The sequence below is a fragment of the Corvus cornix genome, chromosome 9 (assembly GCF_000738735.6).
Source record: "Corvus cornix cornix isolate S_Up_H32 chromosome 9, ASM73873v5, whole genome shotgun sequence".
NCBI classification, from domain to species: Eukaryota; Metazoa; Chordata; class Aves; order Passeriformes; family Corvidae; genus Corvus; species Corvus cornix.
Window position 1 is genome coordinate 2,687,470 of NC_046339.1, and position 19,332 is coordinate 2,706,801.

The 19,332-nt window shown below is 41.7% G+C and overlaps 1 protein-coding gene across 1 annotated transcript in view; it reads right to left on the minus strand.

Annotated features, from left to right (window-relative positions):
* Positions 1-19,332, minus strand: part of SI (sucrase-isomaltase) — a 43,176-nt gene that overhangs the window by 7,241 nt on the left and 16,603 nt on the right. The window contains exons 18-40 of the mRNA XM_020584444.2: positions 18,889-19,043; positions 18,528-18,612; positions 17,725-17,781; positions 17,232-17,356; positions 16,779-16,867; positions 15,534-15,583; positions 14,057-14,227; positions 13,422-13,571; positions 11,950-12,156; positions 10,968-11,122; positions 9,814-9,982; positions 8,854-8,950; positions 8,330-8,442; positions 8,108-8,233; positions 7,253-7,381; positions 7,041-7,148; positions 6,881-6,943; positions 6,482-6,613; positions 5,799-5,883; positions 4,763-4,901; positions 1,357-1,490; positions 797-831; positions 589-705 (exon numbers count right to left, since the gene is read on the minus strand). Of these exons, the coding sequence (XP_020440033.2) occupies positions 589-705; positions 797-831; positions 1,357-1,490; positions 4,763-4,901; positions 5,799-5,883; positions 6,482-6,613; positions 6,881-6,943; positions 7,041-7,148; positions 7,253-7,381; positions 8,108-8,233; positions 8,330-8,442; positions 8,854-8,950; positions 9,814-9,982; positions 10,968-11,122; positions 11,950-12,156; positions 13,422-13,571; positions 14,057-14,227; positions 15,534-15,583; positions 16,779-16,867; positions 17,232-17,356; positions 17,725-17,781; positions 18,528-18,612; positions 18,889-19,043 (2,691 nt within the window). The remainder of the gene's footprint in view (positions 1-588; positions 706-796; positions 832-1,356; positions 1,491-4,762; positions 4,902-5,798; positions 5,884-6,481; positions 6,614-6,880; positions 6,944-7,040; positions 7,149-7,252; positions 7,382-8,107; positions 8,234-8,329; positions 8,443-8,853; positions 8,951-9,813; positions 9,983-10,967; positions 11,123-11,949; positions 12,157-13,421; positions 13,572-14,056; positions 14,228-15,533; positions 15,584-16,778; positions 16,868-17,231; positions 17,357-17,724; positions 17,782-18,527; positions 18,613-18,888; positions 19,044-19,332) is intronic.

The following is a 19,332-nucleotide window of genomic DNA, read 5'->3' on the forward strand; positions in this document are numbered from 1 at the left end:
GGACAGCTTTCTCCACTCCAGTCCTTAGCCTCCATTTAGGCAATTCTTTCCCTTTCCTTTTAACAGAACTACAATATCTGATGGTGGCAAATGTGCAAAGCACAGAAATTCCTGAGTCTCACTCCAGCATCTTATTCCACTGCCCCATTTTCTCATTTGTTGTGTAATTATGGGCAATTAGGGCTGAGAGCACTGAGGTCGGTTGTGCTCCTTGAAGTTTTTGCCATAAAATCTCCACTTTAGCTCTGCTGTAGCACATTGAAATCCAAATGGCCCAGAGGAGAAAATATGTAGAGTTTGATTCAGTCTGAGCAAAGTCAGAACATACTTCCTTCAAGTGTCCAAATCCCAGAGCTGCCCCTCTGTGGGCATAAAACCTCCCAGGTGATGGGAAGGCTTGTAGCAGAGCCAGCATAGAAAAAATGTCAATTTTCACTTGATAAAGAGCCAAAAGTGTTCTTTTCTTCTCCATTTTAATTGAAATGTGGGGAGTTGTTGTGCCAGGCCAGTTGTGAGTTGTTCTGGCTGGCTTTTCCTGGGTGTTGCAAGGGCCCAGGTGTTAACAGCTATTAAAATATTGCCACTCACCCTTGCTCCTTTCCCATTGTGATTCCTCGAAAATGGGTAAAATGCACCCAGCTGCATCCAGCGGAGGCACATCTCATACTCTGCGTCTTGGAAGAAGCCACAGATATCAGCTCCTGTCTGAAATTTTCAGAATAACTCAAATGGGAAACTGTATTACCATGTCCAGCATCAGGGTAATTAAATAGAAGTTAATAACTCATTAGCTTACATAAGATATTCCAAAGAGACTGAACTCCAGCATGCCTGAAAAGAGAAATAAATTGGTGTTACTGGCTGGGTTTTTTCACTTGATGGTTACACAGACAATGTTTATTGCACTGCTGAATCAAAAGAGAAAACAACAAACAAAAGCCCCACAATTTCTCGAATGTGTGGTGTTTTCCTACTGCAGGGATGTGGGTGGACAGGAGCAAAGAAAAAAGTGAGTGGCAGGACACAGTGCATTGAGGAGTCTGGTCCCAAGGGAATTAAAGGGGTTCCCAGCACCTGGCACAGAAAAGGTATAAGAAGAAAAAGGAAAAATAGGAATTGACCACAAATTCTGGTTGCTGAGCCAATTTTTTACATCTAAAATCACAGGAATAGAGAAAGCAAGGAAATGAAAGAGAAGCAAAATCAGGCTGGATAAAGCTTGGAGCAGCCTGGGACAGTTCAAGGTGTCCCTGCCATGGCAGGGGTGGAACTGGATGGGCTTTAAGGTCCCTCCCAACCCAAACCATTCCATGACTCAGTGATCCCAGGAATGCAGACCCTTTTCCTGCCACGTACCAACCACAGATTTGGGCAGCTGATCCCAGGCTGCCGTATTGTCCCCCAGCCAGTGCCCTGACCACCGCCCGCTGCTGGGGTACGTGGACCGGGTGATGACGATCCCGCGCTCCTTGGTGATGTTCTGCAAAGCCCTGGATGGAAAACAGACAGAGAAGCGAGTTACAGGAGAACTACTGCAGGAGAATTTATTGCATAAGGGCCTCTGAAAAGAAATCTGTGGGTTTATATTATCATAGGGAAGGGCTGCATTATATACATCCAATCCATTCGTGCTTTTTATGGCAATTCAGTATGATCCACACACAATCCCAGCAGTGTTGGCCAAGCTGCAGCTGCAAAGAGAACTGGCAAACAAAGAAGGATTAAAATACATTTTTCCAGCTCAGGCTCACTCCTGTATGGGAAAATAGGAACATAGCAAAGCTTTTCTAAGCGCATTTTCCAAAGGCTCCACAATGTGTTCCAGGGCACATCATTCCTTTGTTAAAGTACCTGAAAATTTGAAGCAATAGTTGAAAATAATTCAGCAAAAATCAAACCAAAGGAGTAAAAACAGAGGTAGCAGGATTACTGGATGTCTCAGTGTAAGTTTAGTTGACTAAAAGGTACCGGAATAAAAGAAAAAAGAAAAAAAAGAGTCAGGGATTTGTAATCCCTTCAGAAAGACCAAGGTGACAAGATATCAATAGGAATATTAGTCAGAAAATCGCCCTGATTAAATCCCACTGCTCTTCCAGCGAGAGCTCCACCTTAATTGCCCAAGCTGCTGCTTCACTAAGGCACTATTTGCTTATTTTTCTATAGAATTTGCAGCTTTAGTGACACCATAATTACAGCAAAGATACACAAGTCACTTAAATTACCACAGCAATTAGACCAGACTAATGTGCCACAGTTATTTCCTCCAGGACAAACAGTAACTTTTCCAGGATCCTTTATTCTTTTGCAACACACTGCCCAACATTTTCATTCTCCCTTTGCTTTCCCTGTGCCAATAATGCTTTGTAAGTGGCAGCTAAAATTTCAAAAGTGAAGGCAGTGAATGTCACGTGTAGACCTGCTCAGGGATGAGCACAACCTGAGTGTTCTGGGACTGGAGGCTCAGGCCTAGAGCTCCATAGCTCTATCCATGAAAATCAATTATTCAGATCACAAAGGCTGAATTAACCTCTAAACAGTTCCTGTGTTCACTAATAAAGGTTCTGGCCATGCAAAAACCTCATTACAAAAGAACAGCATCAAGGTAATATCCTGAAGTTTCTGTGTTTTAAGGATGGAGAACTGAAATGACACCAGGTTACATAAAATACTGATGCTCACTTTTCAGTAACAGTCTTTGCTGAGTTTTGTGTGCAAATAATCTTTCTGTTTGGATGGTTTAGTATCAAAATAAATTATTACATTTCTTCAGTTTCACAACTACCCCTTCAGTTACTGCCAAAAAATAAGTTTGGGACTGAAATATATGTGTGTATATATTTTGTAGATAACATTTCCTATAAATTTCCAGTGTGAGAATATCTGTGGGAACTGAGAGATTTATTGTAGTGATTTCTGTTGCAGTGCCTTGCAAAAGAGAGGGGAATATTTCAGTTCATACTTAAAGCACAGAAATGATGGCAATGTTCCTTTTCCTATCAAACTATTGTCTATTCCATTGAGTTTGCACAGCAAGGTTTTGGCAATGGGGGGGCTGCAGGGGTGGCTCCAGTGAGAAACTTCCTGGAGCTTCCCCGTTTCTGATGGAGCCAAGAGGGACCTGCCCATGGCTGAGCCCATCAGCAGCACTGAGTGGCTTCGGGATAACAGGAATAGGAAAGGGAAACATTGCTCCCAACAGCAACTGGAGCTGGAGAGAGGGGTGAGGGTATGTGGGAGCAGCAGCCCTACAGATCCCAGCTCAGTGCAGGAGGGGCAGGAGATGCTCCAGGCTCCAGAGTTGGGATTTCCCCAGGATGTTCCATGGGGGAGCAGAGATCCACCTGCAGCTCCTGGAGGAGCCCAAACCAGAGCAGGAGGATGCCCAAAGGAGGTTGTGATCCCGTGGGACGCCTGTGCCAGAGCTGGATCCTGGCAGGAAGCTGTGGACCCCTGGGGAGAGGAAGAGAGTGGGGAGGAGAGAGACAGCGTGAGATGAACTGACTGCAACCCCTGCTCCATGTCCCCTCTGCCTCTGCTGGGGAGCAGGTAGAACAAGAAATGAATTAGGAAAGAAGTGAAGATGGGGGGGAATTGAGATTTAGTTTTCATTGTCATGATCCTCTCTGATTTGATTGGTTATAAATTAGTGTCCACAACTGAGTTGCTTCACCTGTGGCAGTAACTGGGGAGTGATCTCTCTCTGTCCTTGTCTCAATCCATGAATCTTTCTTTATATTTTCTTTCCTCTTCCCAGCTGAGGAGGGGAGAGCTGGAGGGGCTTTGGTGGCACCTGGAGCTCAGCCAGGTTCCAACCCACCACATTTTGTGATGCACAAATCCCGTGACATCCAGCTGACAGCACAGGGATCAGACATTCCCTCCTGTCCTGTCAGCAATTTCACCCCTGCCTTGACTGGCAGGGCTGTGCTGGCAGGCTGCCAGTGGAGCATCCTCTCACAAATCCAAACAGCCCTGATATTTTCTCTCTTTATGGTAATATCAAAGTTACCCAGGGCTTTAAGGTCGTTAGGACCTGCACAGAAAATCTGCGCCTTGCTCACTCATTGAATTGTAAATGAAACAGCCCAGCTCCATTATCATTAGATCGGGCGTTATCTAAAGCAGGCTGAGGACAATTCAGAGGGACAGATAATGACGTTTGCCTTGGAACTGGGAAAAGAAATGCTGAAAAGTAAAGCTTTCCTCTCACACTTTGCATTTTAAAAGTCACCCTTCCCCCTTTTCACTGCATTTTAGATAGAGAACATAATCGAGCCCGTCTGAAATTCACATGATTGAAAAACTCGCTTCATTTTCCCTCACTGGATGTGAAGTGTGAGGAAAACCAGAACCAACCTGGAGTAAACCAGGCAGTCCCAGCAACACCTAGAAACAGTAAGTACATGGTGTTTTAATTACAGTAATTATGTGCCGAAGGGATTTATCGCAGGGGAACCATGGAAGCACAGCTCCAGCTCAGCCCAGCACAGACCCCCCTCACCTTCTCCTGCAGCTCTGGTCCCACCTCTTTTCCTTCACCACAGGGAGATCCCTGACTGGAATAACTCCAGGAGCTGCCCAGTCCTTGGAGCATCCAACTCCACTTGGAGCTGGATTGAAGAACCAAATTAATCAGAGTGAAGAGAAAGATCACTCAGGCATCTGAAATAAACCGCTGACAGTTTTGGCTGTAGGAATGTAGACATGGAATATCCATTTGGAACACATTTTGGAGACAGCATGCAATATGCAAAGCACTTACTCCAGCGTGGGTTTGGTTTGGGACCATCCATAAAGGTTGTGGACATCGTAGTGTCTGACTGGGGTCCCATCTGCGAGGTATTGTTGAGCTTCCATGCATATGGTTTTGTAGGATAATCCTGCCGACCTGGATCCCAAACCTCGTGGAAAGGGAAGAAATATATTTATTATTATCAATAGGCATATACTAATCATTTGAGTTACTTTTCCTTAATTTTCCTAATCTGTTAGGTATTCAGTCTCTTTATACTGTCGCTTATTTATAATTATAAAAATGTCTTCTCCAAAATGGACTATTTCCAATATTCCTCTGCAGGTGTCTGGGTCTGTGAATGTTTTAATAGTTCGGTTACAGATGCTCTTACTACAGAGGCTCAAAGAATAACCAGAGTAGATCAGAAAATGTTTCAAATCTTTTTAAACACTGTCACACCAACCACATAAACAGAAAAATGGGTGTGGTGGGGGTATGATCTGTGTCTGAATATTAATTTCCTGGAAATTCCTGACAAACCACTCATGAAACCTGAATACAACAGTAAGCAGCGAGATATGCTAATAAACCATTAATAAATAATTCCTAATTAGTACAGCACTTCAGGAAAGCTGAGCTAAGAAACCAAAGCATTTCAAGCATTTGACTGCTCACATAAATGATAATGAAAGGAAACACATGGATATTTTCTAAATTTTTAATTAATTGCATTATTCATCTGAGAAAACTGCAAAACAGAGAGCTCAATTCTCTTCCATGCCTCAAGCAAAGCACTTAGACACAAAATAGGGAACAAAATCCATATGCAGCAAGGAGCTGGAAAGAACTTTATTTTTATGAAGTGCTGCGCAGCTCCTGCCCCTGCTGAAGTGTCTGGGCTTGCAGTGTGCCCATAATCTCAGAAATAAAGGGCCACGTTCAGTGAGGAGCTGTGGGTTTATAAACCCATCTTTATTTAGGCTTTTAGGCCCCATCTACCGGGTAAGAATTTACGTAGGAACCAGAAAAACCTAAAACTGTTCTAAGGAGGGATCAGACTTACGAGGCATGTAGGGAGGATTATTTAGGAGGTCATTCCTACAGCCATCCACGGCACCATTCACAAAAGCTGCTGGTTCATTCATGTCCTAAAAACACAGAGAAAAACCCCATAGTCTGCTGCAGAACACCATAAATTCTGAATTACACATAAGCAGCGTTGCAGGGTTCCTCAGGAGCCCCTGCAGCTGCCATCTCAGCTGGACATCCCATGTTCCATAAAGGGGCTGACAAAAAGGCAGGAAAGGGCATGAGGGCATGGAGTGACAGAAAAGAAAAAGGGGGAATGGCCTTGAGCTGAAGGAGGGCAAGATTAGATGGGATATTGAGAAGGAATTGTTCCCTGGGAGGCCCCGGCACAGGGTGCCCAGAGCAGCTGGGGCTGCCCCTGGATCCCTGGCAGTGTCCAAGGCCAGGCTGGACATTGGGGCTTGGAGAACCCTGGGATAATGGAAGGTGTGGGAATAGAAGATTTTTTTAAGATCTCTTCCAATCCAAACCATTCTGTGATTCAGCGAGTCTTTGTTTCAAGGGAACACCCTCCAAGATCATCAAGTCCAACATTTCCTTACTGAGAATTTAACATGGGATACTTCTGCCAGAGCAGTGCAGATATTGGGAACTGGGGCCCTCTCCACCAATGTCTGGCAGAGAAAAACAATCCAGAAACCCGATTTCTACACTTACAATCCACAGGCCATCAAACTTGAGGCTTCTTGAGGCGTTGGGGTTGCTGTAGACCTCCAGAATTTCCTTCTTCCACCACTCCGCCGTGGAATTGCGGAAGAAGTCTGGGAAAGCAGAATGTGCTGCGTAGAGCTGTAAAAACAGAAGAAAAACAAGTCAGATAAGGGGGCAGAAGACATCCCATAGCTAAATTCTGGGATTTTTAAACGAAAATTTTAAAAAAGATGAAAAATAGTTACTTGTTCACTGATTTTTTTTTGGCTCTTAGGATGATTTAGCCAGTTCCTGCAACTTATTTTTCCATGAGATTTATCAATGAGTTTGCATCTATTTTCATTAATTAATTCCATTAATTAATGTCTATATTTGAGTCAAGAACCAAACCATGTCAATATTTACCTCTACTTGTGTTTCATGAGGTAGTGACTCGTTGATTTGGACATTGGGAAGAAATGACCAGACCTAGCAGGACAAAGAATATTTCAAATACTCCAACCACACTGAATCCAAACTGCGCATCAACAACACACAGGTTTCAATACTCCTCCCTGCACAGTACCTTGGAATATAAAATTTCATTGGTATCAGGCCGTTTTATGAAGACATCATTGTCCACGCCTCTGGAGAAGGCAGGATAATCGGTTTCATTCCCAGAAATGGCTGGATCCTACAATTAAAAACACTTTTATCCTTATGCTCAAAACTCAAGTTGAATATATTCTCCATTTTGTGATGCCGTACTGAAATTTGAAAGCAATGTTCCAAACTGACCAGGATAATGATAAATCTCATTCCTTCTGCTTTGATTTTGTCGATCAGAGCCGGTAATCCAGCAAAGTGTGTGCTAATGGTGAAGTCCGTTTGCCTGTCCATGTAGTCAATATCTGAATACTGGACATCCTGCAGTTCAAAAAAAAAAACCCAATTAATTTTAAATGGTTTTTTTCCCTTTTTTTGCCAAATATTGAAAATCTGCCAAAATAAGTAAAATACAGAACTTTTGAGGTATAAAACTGGAAGCAGTGGTAACATCAGGCTGCAGTTGTTAAATGAATATTACACATCTGTTATCAAGTCCAAAACAAAATAAACCTTTCACTGCTGCATCTGATCTGAGGGTAGGAATTGATACATGATGATAGAGGAAAAAACTGGGTTTGTCCGGATGTGTGTACACAGAAATTGCACCTATATTTCCATTGCTATGGGGAAACAATGGAAACTGTTGTTCTACCTTGAAACACTGATGTTATTATATTTAAAATGAAGACACATTCAATTTATAGCACAATTTTGTTAGATCTCTGTGCTATTCCAACTATCCCAACAACAACCTGGGCCAAATCACAGCTGATTTGACCAGGAGCATTACAGCACTGAAAAGATTGCTGCTTCATTTTTTCCTTGCTTGTTTTTCTTCTCGATCACTGCTCCTTCCTGTCATTCTTTGGTGTGAATGATAAAGAAAATTAAGCAACTTTTAACACAGCCCAGAGTCTGTGGAGCTAAACCTGCTCTTCTCTACCCCAGTGGGGTTTTTTTGGTTGGTTTGTGGTTTAGCGTTTAAATGGTTCTAGTCAATGCTACAAAGCCAAAAAGCTCAAATGTTATTTGCTCCCAACGTACGTAGGGAATCTGAGCTGCCTTCATTTCCTCCACCAGCTGGGCGATCTCCGAGTCGTTCGCGTATCCGTAGCGGCACAGCTGGAATCCCAAGGACCAGTAGGGTGGCATGACTGGGCGGCCAACCAGCTGAAAATAGGAAAGGAGGTTTGTGGTGAAGAGGTGAAGAGGAACCAAACCAACCCCCCCCCCCCCACCCAAGCCCAGCATTAGTCAGGCTCCTACTTCAGTGTATTCTTGAACCACGAGTTCAGGAGTTGGGCCCAAGACCATGTAGAAGTCGAGAATTCCTCCGATGGTGCGGTAGGTCAGGGCAGGGGTGGGCTGGAAAGTCACATCTGGAAATGGAGGGAAGGAAAGGACAAAAGGAGGCCTGGATTTGCCACTAGTGCAAAACACTGACTGTACAAAAGGAACACACGGAGGAGGATGGAGAGAGACAATTTACAAAGGTCTGGAGGGACTGGAAAAGAGGGAAAGGCTTCAAACTGACAGAGAGGAGGTTTAGATGGGATGTTGGGAAGAAATTGTTCCCTCTGAGGTCGGGGGATGAGGCCCTGAGGTTGCCCAGAGAAGCTGTGGCTGCCCCTGGATCCCTGGAAGTGTCTAAGGCCAGGTTGGATGGGGCTTGGAGCAACCTGGGGCAGTGGAAGGTGTCCCTGCAGGGGGGTGGAACAGGATGAGCTTTAATGCCCCTTCCAACCAAGACCATTTCATGATTTTATGAAATAAAGTGAAGGGTTTCTTACCCATCGCATTGCTGTTAAGCAAGAGAACACCGTGGGCATTGCCATCTTCTTCAAGAGCCATATAAAATGGCTGATAACCATAGGAGTTCATCTTGTACTGCGAATAAAATAAAATACATTTTACTGGGGAAACAGTGCAAACATTTGATTATTAACATTTAGTAATAAATTCAATAAAAGACGAGACAATTACCAAACATAGCAAATAAACCTGAAATTTATACACCTAAACCCTACCTAACCACAAAACAGATCTGCAGAAGGTCACTTTGAACTCCACAATTTGTCAGTCTCGTCCAGACTGCTCAGGCAGGAAGGAAAGCAAAGGTATTGCTGCACGTAAATGTCACTGATGAGAAGGTGCTTCCTCAGGACAAAACCTTCCCTGCTTTGCAAACAGGACCAAGTGTCTACGTGCTCAGGAGGTACTGGTGGCATTCTGTTATATTTTATTATCTCAAAATATATTCAAAACCTGAACTGGAAGTTAGAGCTATAATTAGCTGCTGCTATTTCATTGGCCATTCCCTGATAATTGGAAATTTGCTATCTTGTAGGAAATAAGATAAATAAATAGAGGTAAGATTTCTGCTTTACCCCTGTAAGTACTAAATTAATCCCCAAGCAATAGGAATTGTTCTGACTCATGTCTAATTTTCAAAACAATGAGCTGAGAGGAATAAAAAAAAGGAGGAACGTGCTGTTACTCCTAAGCCATTTGTCACCTTCCAACATCTGACCGAGGGCCTGAACTCTTCACATTGTTCTTGCAGATCACAAATAATGGGTTTACAGAAGGCTTTTGCCATGGAGACACCATCTAAATTATAAGTGATGATAAATACAGCCAGAGCCAATGCCCAGTACCAGCAGATACTTAGTGGATTTTAAAGTCCTGCCAAATATTTCTGCACTCTATTGGTCCAAAACATCACATTTTCTTCTTCTTTGCCTACTTACAGTTGGAGGCTGGTCCCTGGTGAACATTCCCCAGGTGTGCCAGTCCATGTTGTGTCGGAACGTGGGGTGCTCAGCTTCTCCGAATCCGTAGATGTACTGGGATGCCAAGCGGGTGGAAATCTGAATGAACATGTCGCTGAAGGTGAAGGTGGGCAGGCCTGAATCCCAGCTGGAATGGGAAGAGGAAAGGGAAAATAAGAATAGAGTGTGCTCAGTGCTGTGTTTGTGGCAGACACTTTGTTTTAGGCCACTCTTTTTCTCTGGAAATCGGTAAAAGTGGGCTAAGAGTGTTGTGGTTATCAAGAAAACTTAAAGCACACGAAATGGGGGTGTCTAATAACTGCTGAAGAGTTTAGGGACACGAAGTCCTCTGTGTCTCTCAGAGAGGAATTACACACAGGCATCAAGCACTGCAAGTTGCATCGTATTTTGGCAATTTAGTGAGAAAATGCATTTCAGGACACTGCAATCCTATTTTCCCCTCAGACTGAGCACTGGAGCCACATGGAATAGAGTAAATAAAGTGCTTTATACAGTTCACTGAACTTTCTGTGCAGATTACACTGAAATTCCATTCACAGGTCACATTTATTATAAATCAGCATCTTTCCAGTTAGAAACCAAACTGCAGCCTGGTGGGCTCTGCCAGAGAATTCCATTGTTCCAGGAGATTCAATTGCAGGCTGAACTACTATTCTGGCTGGCAAAAGGCAACTCAACTCACAATTAAGTTTTGAGTACTTTAAGAAATATCTAAAAATTGGTTTTTTGACTAAAAAACACATTCAACTGTTCTCTGTTTTCTAGCTCTGACTTAATCAAGGAAGAAAATGCAGCTCATGCTAGACTTGTGTATCATGTTACCAAAATCCATCTCAAGGTAGTTGGGACACTACTTCCTTCAATTTTTTTCCTAACCATTTCCCAAAACTGACCCAAATGGCCAACCCTTAATGATCAGTGCTGTGGTCACCCTAAGGAACATTTTAGGAAGTGTAGAAAATCATTGTGCCTGCCAGAAACTTGGGAAGCACATGAGAAGCAGCCTTCAGAACTGCCAGTGTTCCTCACTCCAATACATGCACAGAGAAAAGGTTTGGCTTGGAAGGAGCTACCAAAACAAGGAGAGATAAGATAAAGGGGCAGTGGCTTACATGACTGTCCCCGTGCTTTTGCGGCGGATTTGGATCCCAAAGGGTTTGATCTGGATTGCGACCTCATAGAGCCGGTCCTGGCTCGTGCTCGTGGGGGAGCTGGGCAGGTTCAGGGGCACTGGAACCTCATATCGTGGGCTTTGGGAATCAGAGATCTGTGAAGTAAAAATCAGGTTATTTCAGCAGGTCAGTTGTCTGAAATATGAACCTGATACCAGTTTAAAAATTCTTGCTGTGATGAGTATTTTCTTTCAAATGCATATTTCTTGAATCAGTTCCTTCACAGGATTTTGTTGGGGAAAAAAAATCCCAACCAACAAACCTTAAAAATTTATTTTGGATCAGGAGCAGCTCGTACAATTATCTATATTAATTTAAAGTATAAACTTATATTTAAAATATAGATGCATATACTTTGCAAGTGTAATAAAATAATTTTCTGGTTCATCTTTTACTCAACTTTTAGAGATCCTTTTTAATGTTTTCTGAAAAAACATTAAAAATGTATTTATTTTTAATGCAATTTAATGTATTTAATGTATTCTGAAAGTGGAAAGAAGTTCGTTTTTGATGTCTCACCACTTGGCTCAATATTATTAAACTCATGGCAATAAATTACAGTTACCCAGTGTATAGAATATTTTAGAATGATTTAGAATAATGGACGTAAAAATAAGTTGTAGAGTCATGATAGCGCTTACAGATACGTTTACCTGCATATTAACAAAATATTTTCAAAGGTCCTGGTTGACATGACATCTACACACTGACATTACACCTTTGATTCATGTGATTTCTTTGTAAAATGGAGTGCTAGGATTCTAGGACGCAAAAAGATGCAAGCTAAGAGCAATAATAATTGGTTAGAAGGAGAAGCATATTTACACAAGGCTGCTACAGTCTGTGAAGTATAAATTTGGCTACAAAAAGCCCTTTGAATTTCCATAAATAAAACATTCTAGGAGTTCTGGGCTGGCATTACCTTGAACTGCAGCATGTTGTTGAGATGATATTTCACCTCCAGGAGTAGGGTGCTGATCGGGGCCGTGGCATTCTCGTTAGCTCTGACCTTGGCACTGTCCAAGCTGAGGGTGGCTACGATTCCAGTGGAGGAATAATTTAGGCTCATGACAGAGTAAGGATTGTTGGAGCTGTAATAGCAGGCAGGAACACTCGAATTTGGTGTCTCCTGGTGCAAACAGAAAGAGTTTCAGGTTAGTGAGCCAGCTGGATTTTTTATTAGGTATTAGCGTGGAATCCTGTTTTTATCAGATCTCTATTAAATGTAGAATTTGGGGGAAGGTTAATGGAATCCTGAATAATAAAATAATACAGAATAATCTCTACACTGAAGCAGATATCCAGTGAAGGCTGTACAAATAGTTCAGTCAGGAAACTGAATCCTCATGCAGTGAGGATGGATTTCATTTCCCCATCTCTGTGATCTTCAGGTCAATCCCTCAACATGGTTTAATCTTGGCTTCTGGAAATTCCTAAAGCTTCCTCCCTTTTAATCCCATTGCTCTCTGGTTGCCTTCAAGGGGATGTGCCCAAAACCCATTTCATACTCAGGCAACGTCAGAGCAGATCTTTCCACTGGCTTTATTCACACAAATTATCCTTAATATATCCAGTGAAAATTACATCCTGCTCTTCTGATATCTTCTGACATTTCCAAAAGTCAAAAATTACAAAAAATTCTTTTAATAGTGCAACAAAACCAGAGCAGTTCATCACCCACTTCAGCAGGTGCTGGTGCAGGAGCAGCCAGCACAGAATTCTGAGCTTCATTCCTATGAGAAAGGCCCAAAATGGACATTTGAGATTTAGAAGAACATGGAATAATTTAGTTGGAGGCACCTCTGAAGTTCAACCCTGCCAGGACATGTTGCTCCCACATGTTTATTAATAATTAATAATAAAACCACATGTTAAAGAACTTCACGTCAGGGATTGTGGTTTGGAAATAGCTCCTTGGTGTGGATACAAACAATTAAGTTCACAAATGAACCAAAATTTCTGTCCAATTCAAGGATTTCCTCTCAAACTGAGATCCAGGGGAGTTGGTTTGACTTAAAATGTCCCTCAGTGACTGTGAAGGTGACACAAAGGGGCTGAGCCTTGCAGGCCACGGTGCCAGGGAGATGCAGAAGGGGCAGCTGAAGATGCAATTCTACTTTTTCATAACTCTAACATTATTTCTTTCCATCTTTCAAAAAATACCACATTTTTCCTCAACTTCTGATATGATTTGGAGGAGAATTTACATGGTTGCCAACTGGTGAGGTAAATAAAATCCACCAGTACAGGCCAGCTGAGGCCTGTGCCCCCATTGTATTTAAACCTGACAAATCTCCCAGACTACATTTATTCTGTAACAACCACAGAGGAAAACCTTTTATTCTGGATTTTTTTTTTTTTTTGTCTAATTAGCTTAGAGAAATAACGACTTACTTCCCAGGTACAGCCAAGTTGTTCACATTTTTCTTTTGTTGGATCGAGGTTGGGATAACAATCAAACCTTTCATTGGTGCTCACACCGAGAGTCCAGCTGATTGTGTAAGATTTTCCCAGTTCAAGCTGAAGTCCTCTTATAACAGCAACCTTATAAATATTAAACAATAAACAGTTATTAAATGCCAAACCCCATCCAGCTTTCCTTTGGTCAGAAGACGTGCTGGTCCTCAAGAATAATACACTTAAAACTTGAAAATTCACAAAATCCCATCTTGTAAGATTTGGTACAGTCTCACTTCCACAAACGCACACAACTGATATTTTTACAGATAAAATCTGAAAAATTAAGATTCTAAACAAATGGAATGAATCCCACAGCTTCCTTGGAAGCAAACAGGAATAAATCCAGGAACAACTGCATAACTAAACTGCCTGCTGCACTGAGAGCATAACTGAGGTGCACTTTTATGCGGCAGACTTGAATGCAATTGTACTTTTATTCTGTAATAAAACTCGCATTGTATTTCATTGGAGCAACACTGGCACTAAGTACTGTCCTTTGCAATGCATAAAATAAAGGTGATGCAATTGTAAATATATGTTTACTTTCCATTCTCCTGTTATTGCTTTACCTTTCTCACAGGATCATAGGTGATATTAAGGGGATAATTTTGCACAACATTGTCCTGAGACACAGAAACTGCTGTCACTTCCTGGGACAATCCCAGAATCTTGATTTCCTCAAATTTCAGGTTGTTTGGATCAGTGTAATTGCTGTGTGTAGCAGTCATTTGTAGAACATTCTGAAAAATAATATAGTAGTCATATTCTTATGGTAAAAATCTGCCCCAAATCCTCCTGATTTAACCATTTTTTTTCTGTGAAGATTTTCACACTGGAGCATAAATAAGCCAATACATTTTTCTTATGCATTAATTATTACCCTGCTTGTTGTTATCACAATAAAGCTTTCTATCATATATACAATAATCTTCAGATTAGTTTTTCAGCTTTTTCTCCTTGCTTGGGAAATAAGGAAAGGCTGGGGCGGGTCTGTGACAGGGCAGATAAACTCCACCTGTCTGGGATCTCGCTGGGTTCCAACAACCAAAGGTTCTTACTCACTTCTCTTGATATAAAAATACCACTTCCTAGTCCATGTCATTAATTATTTTTAGATTAAGAGTCCAAGCAGAGGAACTGCACCTTGGCTGTCACACGTGAGTAGAACTTCCTTATTGCTCTCCATGGGAACATTTAGGTTTATTTTTAATTCAGTGTCATCACAGTCAAGGTATGATTGGGCTACAGGAGTTTCAAACTCCAACAGTGATCAGGGTGTCTTATCTACAAATGACTCTTTGATTAATTATGATTTTAAAAAATAACATTCATGCTCTTCACTCGTGTTTCGCTGCGTTCTCTCACTTGTTCTATGCTCTTTCATCACGGCAAAGGAATGAATACCTTTACCAGAGATTATTATTATTATCATTATTATTATTGTAAAAATAATATGTTATCATGTTATTTGCAATCCTTGTTATGCAATAGTTACTGTCAATGTTGGATAGAAGCACTCTCAGGACTCCACCCTGATGTCAATTAACCCTGCAAAGGCACTTTCAGCTTAAAATAATCAACACAATAAAACTTAACCCTCATGTAGTTTCTGGGGGTTCAGACAAGGTGTGGGTTTTCCTCACTCTTTGGAGACGTTCAGCTGTATTTTCACAGTATAAAAACATATATTTTTTACATTCCCACTATCTTCAGAGTCACAAACACTCCATGCTTCTCCTTTTTTACTCCATTTTAAATGCCTCTTATGCTTTAGAGTTCTCTTGTTCAGTAAATATTGCTGCTGAGTTTATAATGTGAAAGCAAATAGGAGTTATTTAGATATTTGTATTAACTAGGAGGAGAAAAGACAACAGATCTCATCCCAGTTAAATGGGAGTACTTTGAACATGATTCCTCTTGGCTTTGGCAAATATTTTGTTTCCCAGCGGATCTTACAGGAGAAAAAAAGAGAGAAAAGAATGCTCTTGGAAGACACTGGATAAAAATCAAAAATGGAGAGAAGATCATTTAAAATCAAATACTTACATTGGAAACTTTAAACTCATAGTAAATGTAGGCTTTATTCTCAATTGTACCTAAAAAGTAAAGGGAGAAGTTACACTTGGAGTGCAGAAAATAATAAAAATAAAATAGGGCGGTGCCACTGCTAGAGACCAATAAACTATTAATTACCAGGACTGCATTCAAAGCTGCACTAAGCAACCCAAATATTTACTAATGTTTCTTTGAGGAACTGAAATGTCCCTTTTTCTTTTTTCCTTTGGCCAGTCTCCCAGGAGATCTCATTTTTTCTGCAAAAACTCATTGAAATCAGCTCTTCTAAAATGCAATGATATTTATTCTACTGTTATTTCTTCTCAGTTTGTCTTAAATATAAAAATTTGGGTCAAAACTAATCCTTTTAAGTACCCTAAATAAGGGTTGCTCATGCAAAAATAATGGTGGTGATGATGATGATGATAATAATGATAAATGCCATGGAACAATATGAGAGGAAATAACACATGACCAGGAAAAACAAATATAAAGCGTGGTCAATCTGGCAGTTTTTTCCATGTACAAATCCTGTCACCACAAGCAAATTGTAAATGGTTCCCCTGGAAAACTGCAACCTGTAAGTTTTGGGCAGGCCATGAAATGATCAAATGTTTTATTGCTTTGTTTGGCAGCAGCAGTGAGGGCAGTAATGGCTTTGTTATTTTAGGCCAAAGGAGCTCATCGAGCTGTCACCCCCACGCACAGCAGCCACCCAAGGCCTGCCGTGTTTATGGCAGCAATAATCAGCTGAACCACTGCTCTATTTCTTAAAAGCATCCCTAACTTTCCCTAAATTCCCAAAAGCAGAGGCTTGGGAGTTTTCCTGGGAGATATGGTTGGTGTAGCCCACAAGAAGATGGAGTTGTGCGAGTGGAATGCGCAAAGTTTTCCAATGTTGATATTCAGATACCTCCCTGGATGGGCAGTGGTTTGCCTAAATTCCATGGGAAAACTCTGTCATCTCCTGTCAATCTAAAGATTTCTCCTGAAAACCAGAGGTTTGACCTTAAAGTAGAGCCTAGTGTCTTTTTTCTTCACCTGTGTCATATTAAGTTGCTACTTTAATCTTACATTAATAATAGTCACAGTTTTCTACTTAAAACTGATGCAAACCTGATTTATGAGCAAGTAGCAGTAGTGTGTTACAGCATCTTCTGTTCAGTGGGGACACTGAAATTTGAGCATACTAAATCTTTGTTAATCTAATTTATTTCACTATTGATGGCTGCTCACCTGTAGATTCTCCATCATCCCAGAACAAATCCCCAGAAGCTTCATTGTTGATATCCAGGGCAATTATGAGTCCCATTGGATTCTTGCGGCTGTGGAAAGAGATTTATGCCTATAACAAATGTTTAAACAGCCTCACTACATCCTCCATGTTCATGTAAGAGTGTGACACCCAGCAGGGTCACAATCCTTGGAGAATTGCCTTAGCTTAATCCTCGGTTGCCTTTTATTTTCATGCAAATGCATTAAAATACCCAGTGAGTTTACAAATTGCTATGCAAATAAAGCCACAACTCATCCCTGAAGGTGTGGAAGGGAGGTTTGTCTCCCAGCAATTCCCACACTTCAAGGTGAAAAATCCTAAATACAATGGGCTGCTCCTTATTTGTAACCTGAAAGTCTTCAGCCCAGTTGTGGGGGAAAAAAAGCATAAAAGTTTTCAGTTTGGGAGCCTACCTTGCCACTGTGGTGTTGCCTGGTTGCTGAGTAGGGAAAATGTATCCTCCTCTCAGGTGCAGCCCCATTTTTTCCTTTGGGGTTTGTAAATCATGCCACAATTTCCTCATAAGGACTGGTTCGCCCTTATGGAATGGAAAAGAGAACAGGAATTTTGTATGACCCACTCCTAGGAGTGTTTTCTTAACACTCTTGAGTTTCATCAGATTGTTCCTTATAAAAGAAGCTTCAGTTATGTAAATACCAATGGGCTAATGGGCACATAAAGGTAAAGTAACTGCATATCACTGTGATTTAATGTCATAATCTGAGCCCTTTCTTTAGTCACCAATTCTTGTGCTTATCCCACCACCCTTCATCCCTTGTCTCCCAAGTAACACCAAAGGCTTTACTTCAGCTCTCTGTCCCCAAAGCAGGGCTGACAATCCTAGCTCATCACATTCCTATTTAGAAAATGGTGTAATATCCCATAATATTGCCTGCATTTCCTTACCGTGTCATACTCGTACCACGCTGCATCAGGAAAGTACACACGAGTGTACTCCACACCCTAAAAGTGAATAAAGAAACAACTCTCATTATTCAACTTCATCAAATAAACTCAATTCTCCCACAAAGCTAAAGTCCACTGTGAGAAAATCATTGATACTTCTGCTCTTTGCTGTTTGCTTTCCTGGTGTTTAGGATGGTGCCCAGACAGGAGGAAGGGCAATCCAAGCACAGTTTCTGCAAAGCTGCTGGGCTGTAACTGAAGTGCTGCTCTGCAAAGTGGCAGCTCATTGGAAGCCACCCAAAGTCACAGTGCTTCAAAGCCAGTGAACCAGATCATATCCACAAGAATCTCTCTATCTCCTCTATTTCCACATTTTTGGGGGCTGGCACCTTTCAGATTCCTCGCTTTCCCTTTCTGTATTTAACAAATGTTTTCTGTTTCTTCATGGCTAACATGTTGCTGGCAGGAGAGATCATTATTTACAAGATTCTGCCACTGAATAACCCACAATCTTTTTGCTTTCTTGTTGCACCGCAGAGAAGCTGAAATGCAGCAAGAGAAGCTGACTCCAAAGGAAGTTCAGAGATGATGTGAGGAAGAGGTAAACCAGAATATCAGACCAGATGTCTTTGATTCCATAGAGGAGTGGAAAACAGGAGTGGGATTTAACTACAAGATTTTCCATTTCAGCAGGGATAAAAATGTGCTGTGGGCTCTCTCACTGGAAGCAATAAATGAAGGGGGGAAACGTGACTCAACATGGCCCATAGTTACAAGATAGATCCCAAAACATCTGAACCTACCGGCTCAAGAACAGGGGAAATCAGCAGCCCAGGGCCCCACAGGAACTGCCTGTCGATGTTCCATGTTATTTCATCAGAGTAGAACCTGGATACAGGTGAAGGAGAGAGCAGAAATTGGTTTTTTTTGTGATTTATATCAGCAGCAATCCCAAGGTTTCAGGGTACTGATTGTCCTCCATCATGAGTACAGAACGTCACACAAAAATCACCCTCCTGATTAAACCAAAATGAGATTTCATGAATTGGGAAGTTGTCTACAGATATCCCGATGTGCATTTTCACAGGATAGAGGTTTAGAAAGTCCCCCAACCATATTAAATGTGTCAGATTTTCTCATTGGTTATAAAACTCCCAAACTCACTCGTGTAGCAGTGGCCTCACGACCGTGTGCCCTTGGGTGTGAGCTTTGTAGAGCAGCGTGTACAGGTAGGGCAGCAAAGTGTAGCGAATGTTCAGGTAATGCTTGGAGCTGTTCACCAACAAGGAGTTGGCTCCAAATACAGCTGGATCTTGAGACTGGAAACAAATATCCACTATTATTATTTCCAAGTTTTCAAAAACACTTCGCCAAGCGTGTGAAAAGCTGGTTCAGAGAGGCTGGGGTTCGGCAGGGCAGCTCTGTACTGGTGCTGTGACCTGATGTCCTGTCCCCCATCCCTCCTTGTCCACCAGGGTTATTCCAGGTTTCATCCTGGCAGTCAGGTTGATGCCAAGGAGCTCCCAGGAGTCAGCCTGGTGGCTCACAGAAACCTCAGTGTTCCTTGGTGGTAGGAACAACCCATGTTCATAAAACTGTTGCCAAGTA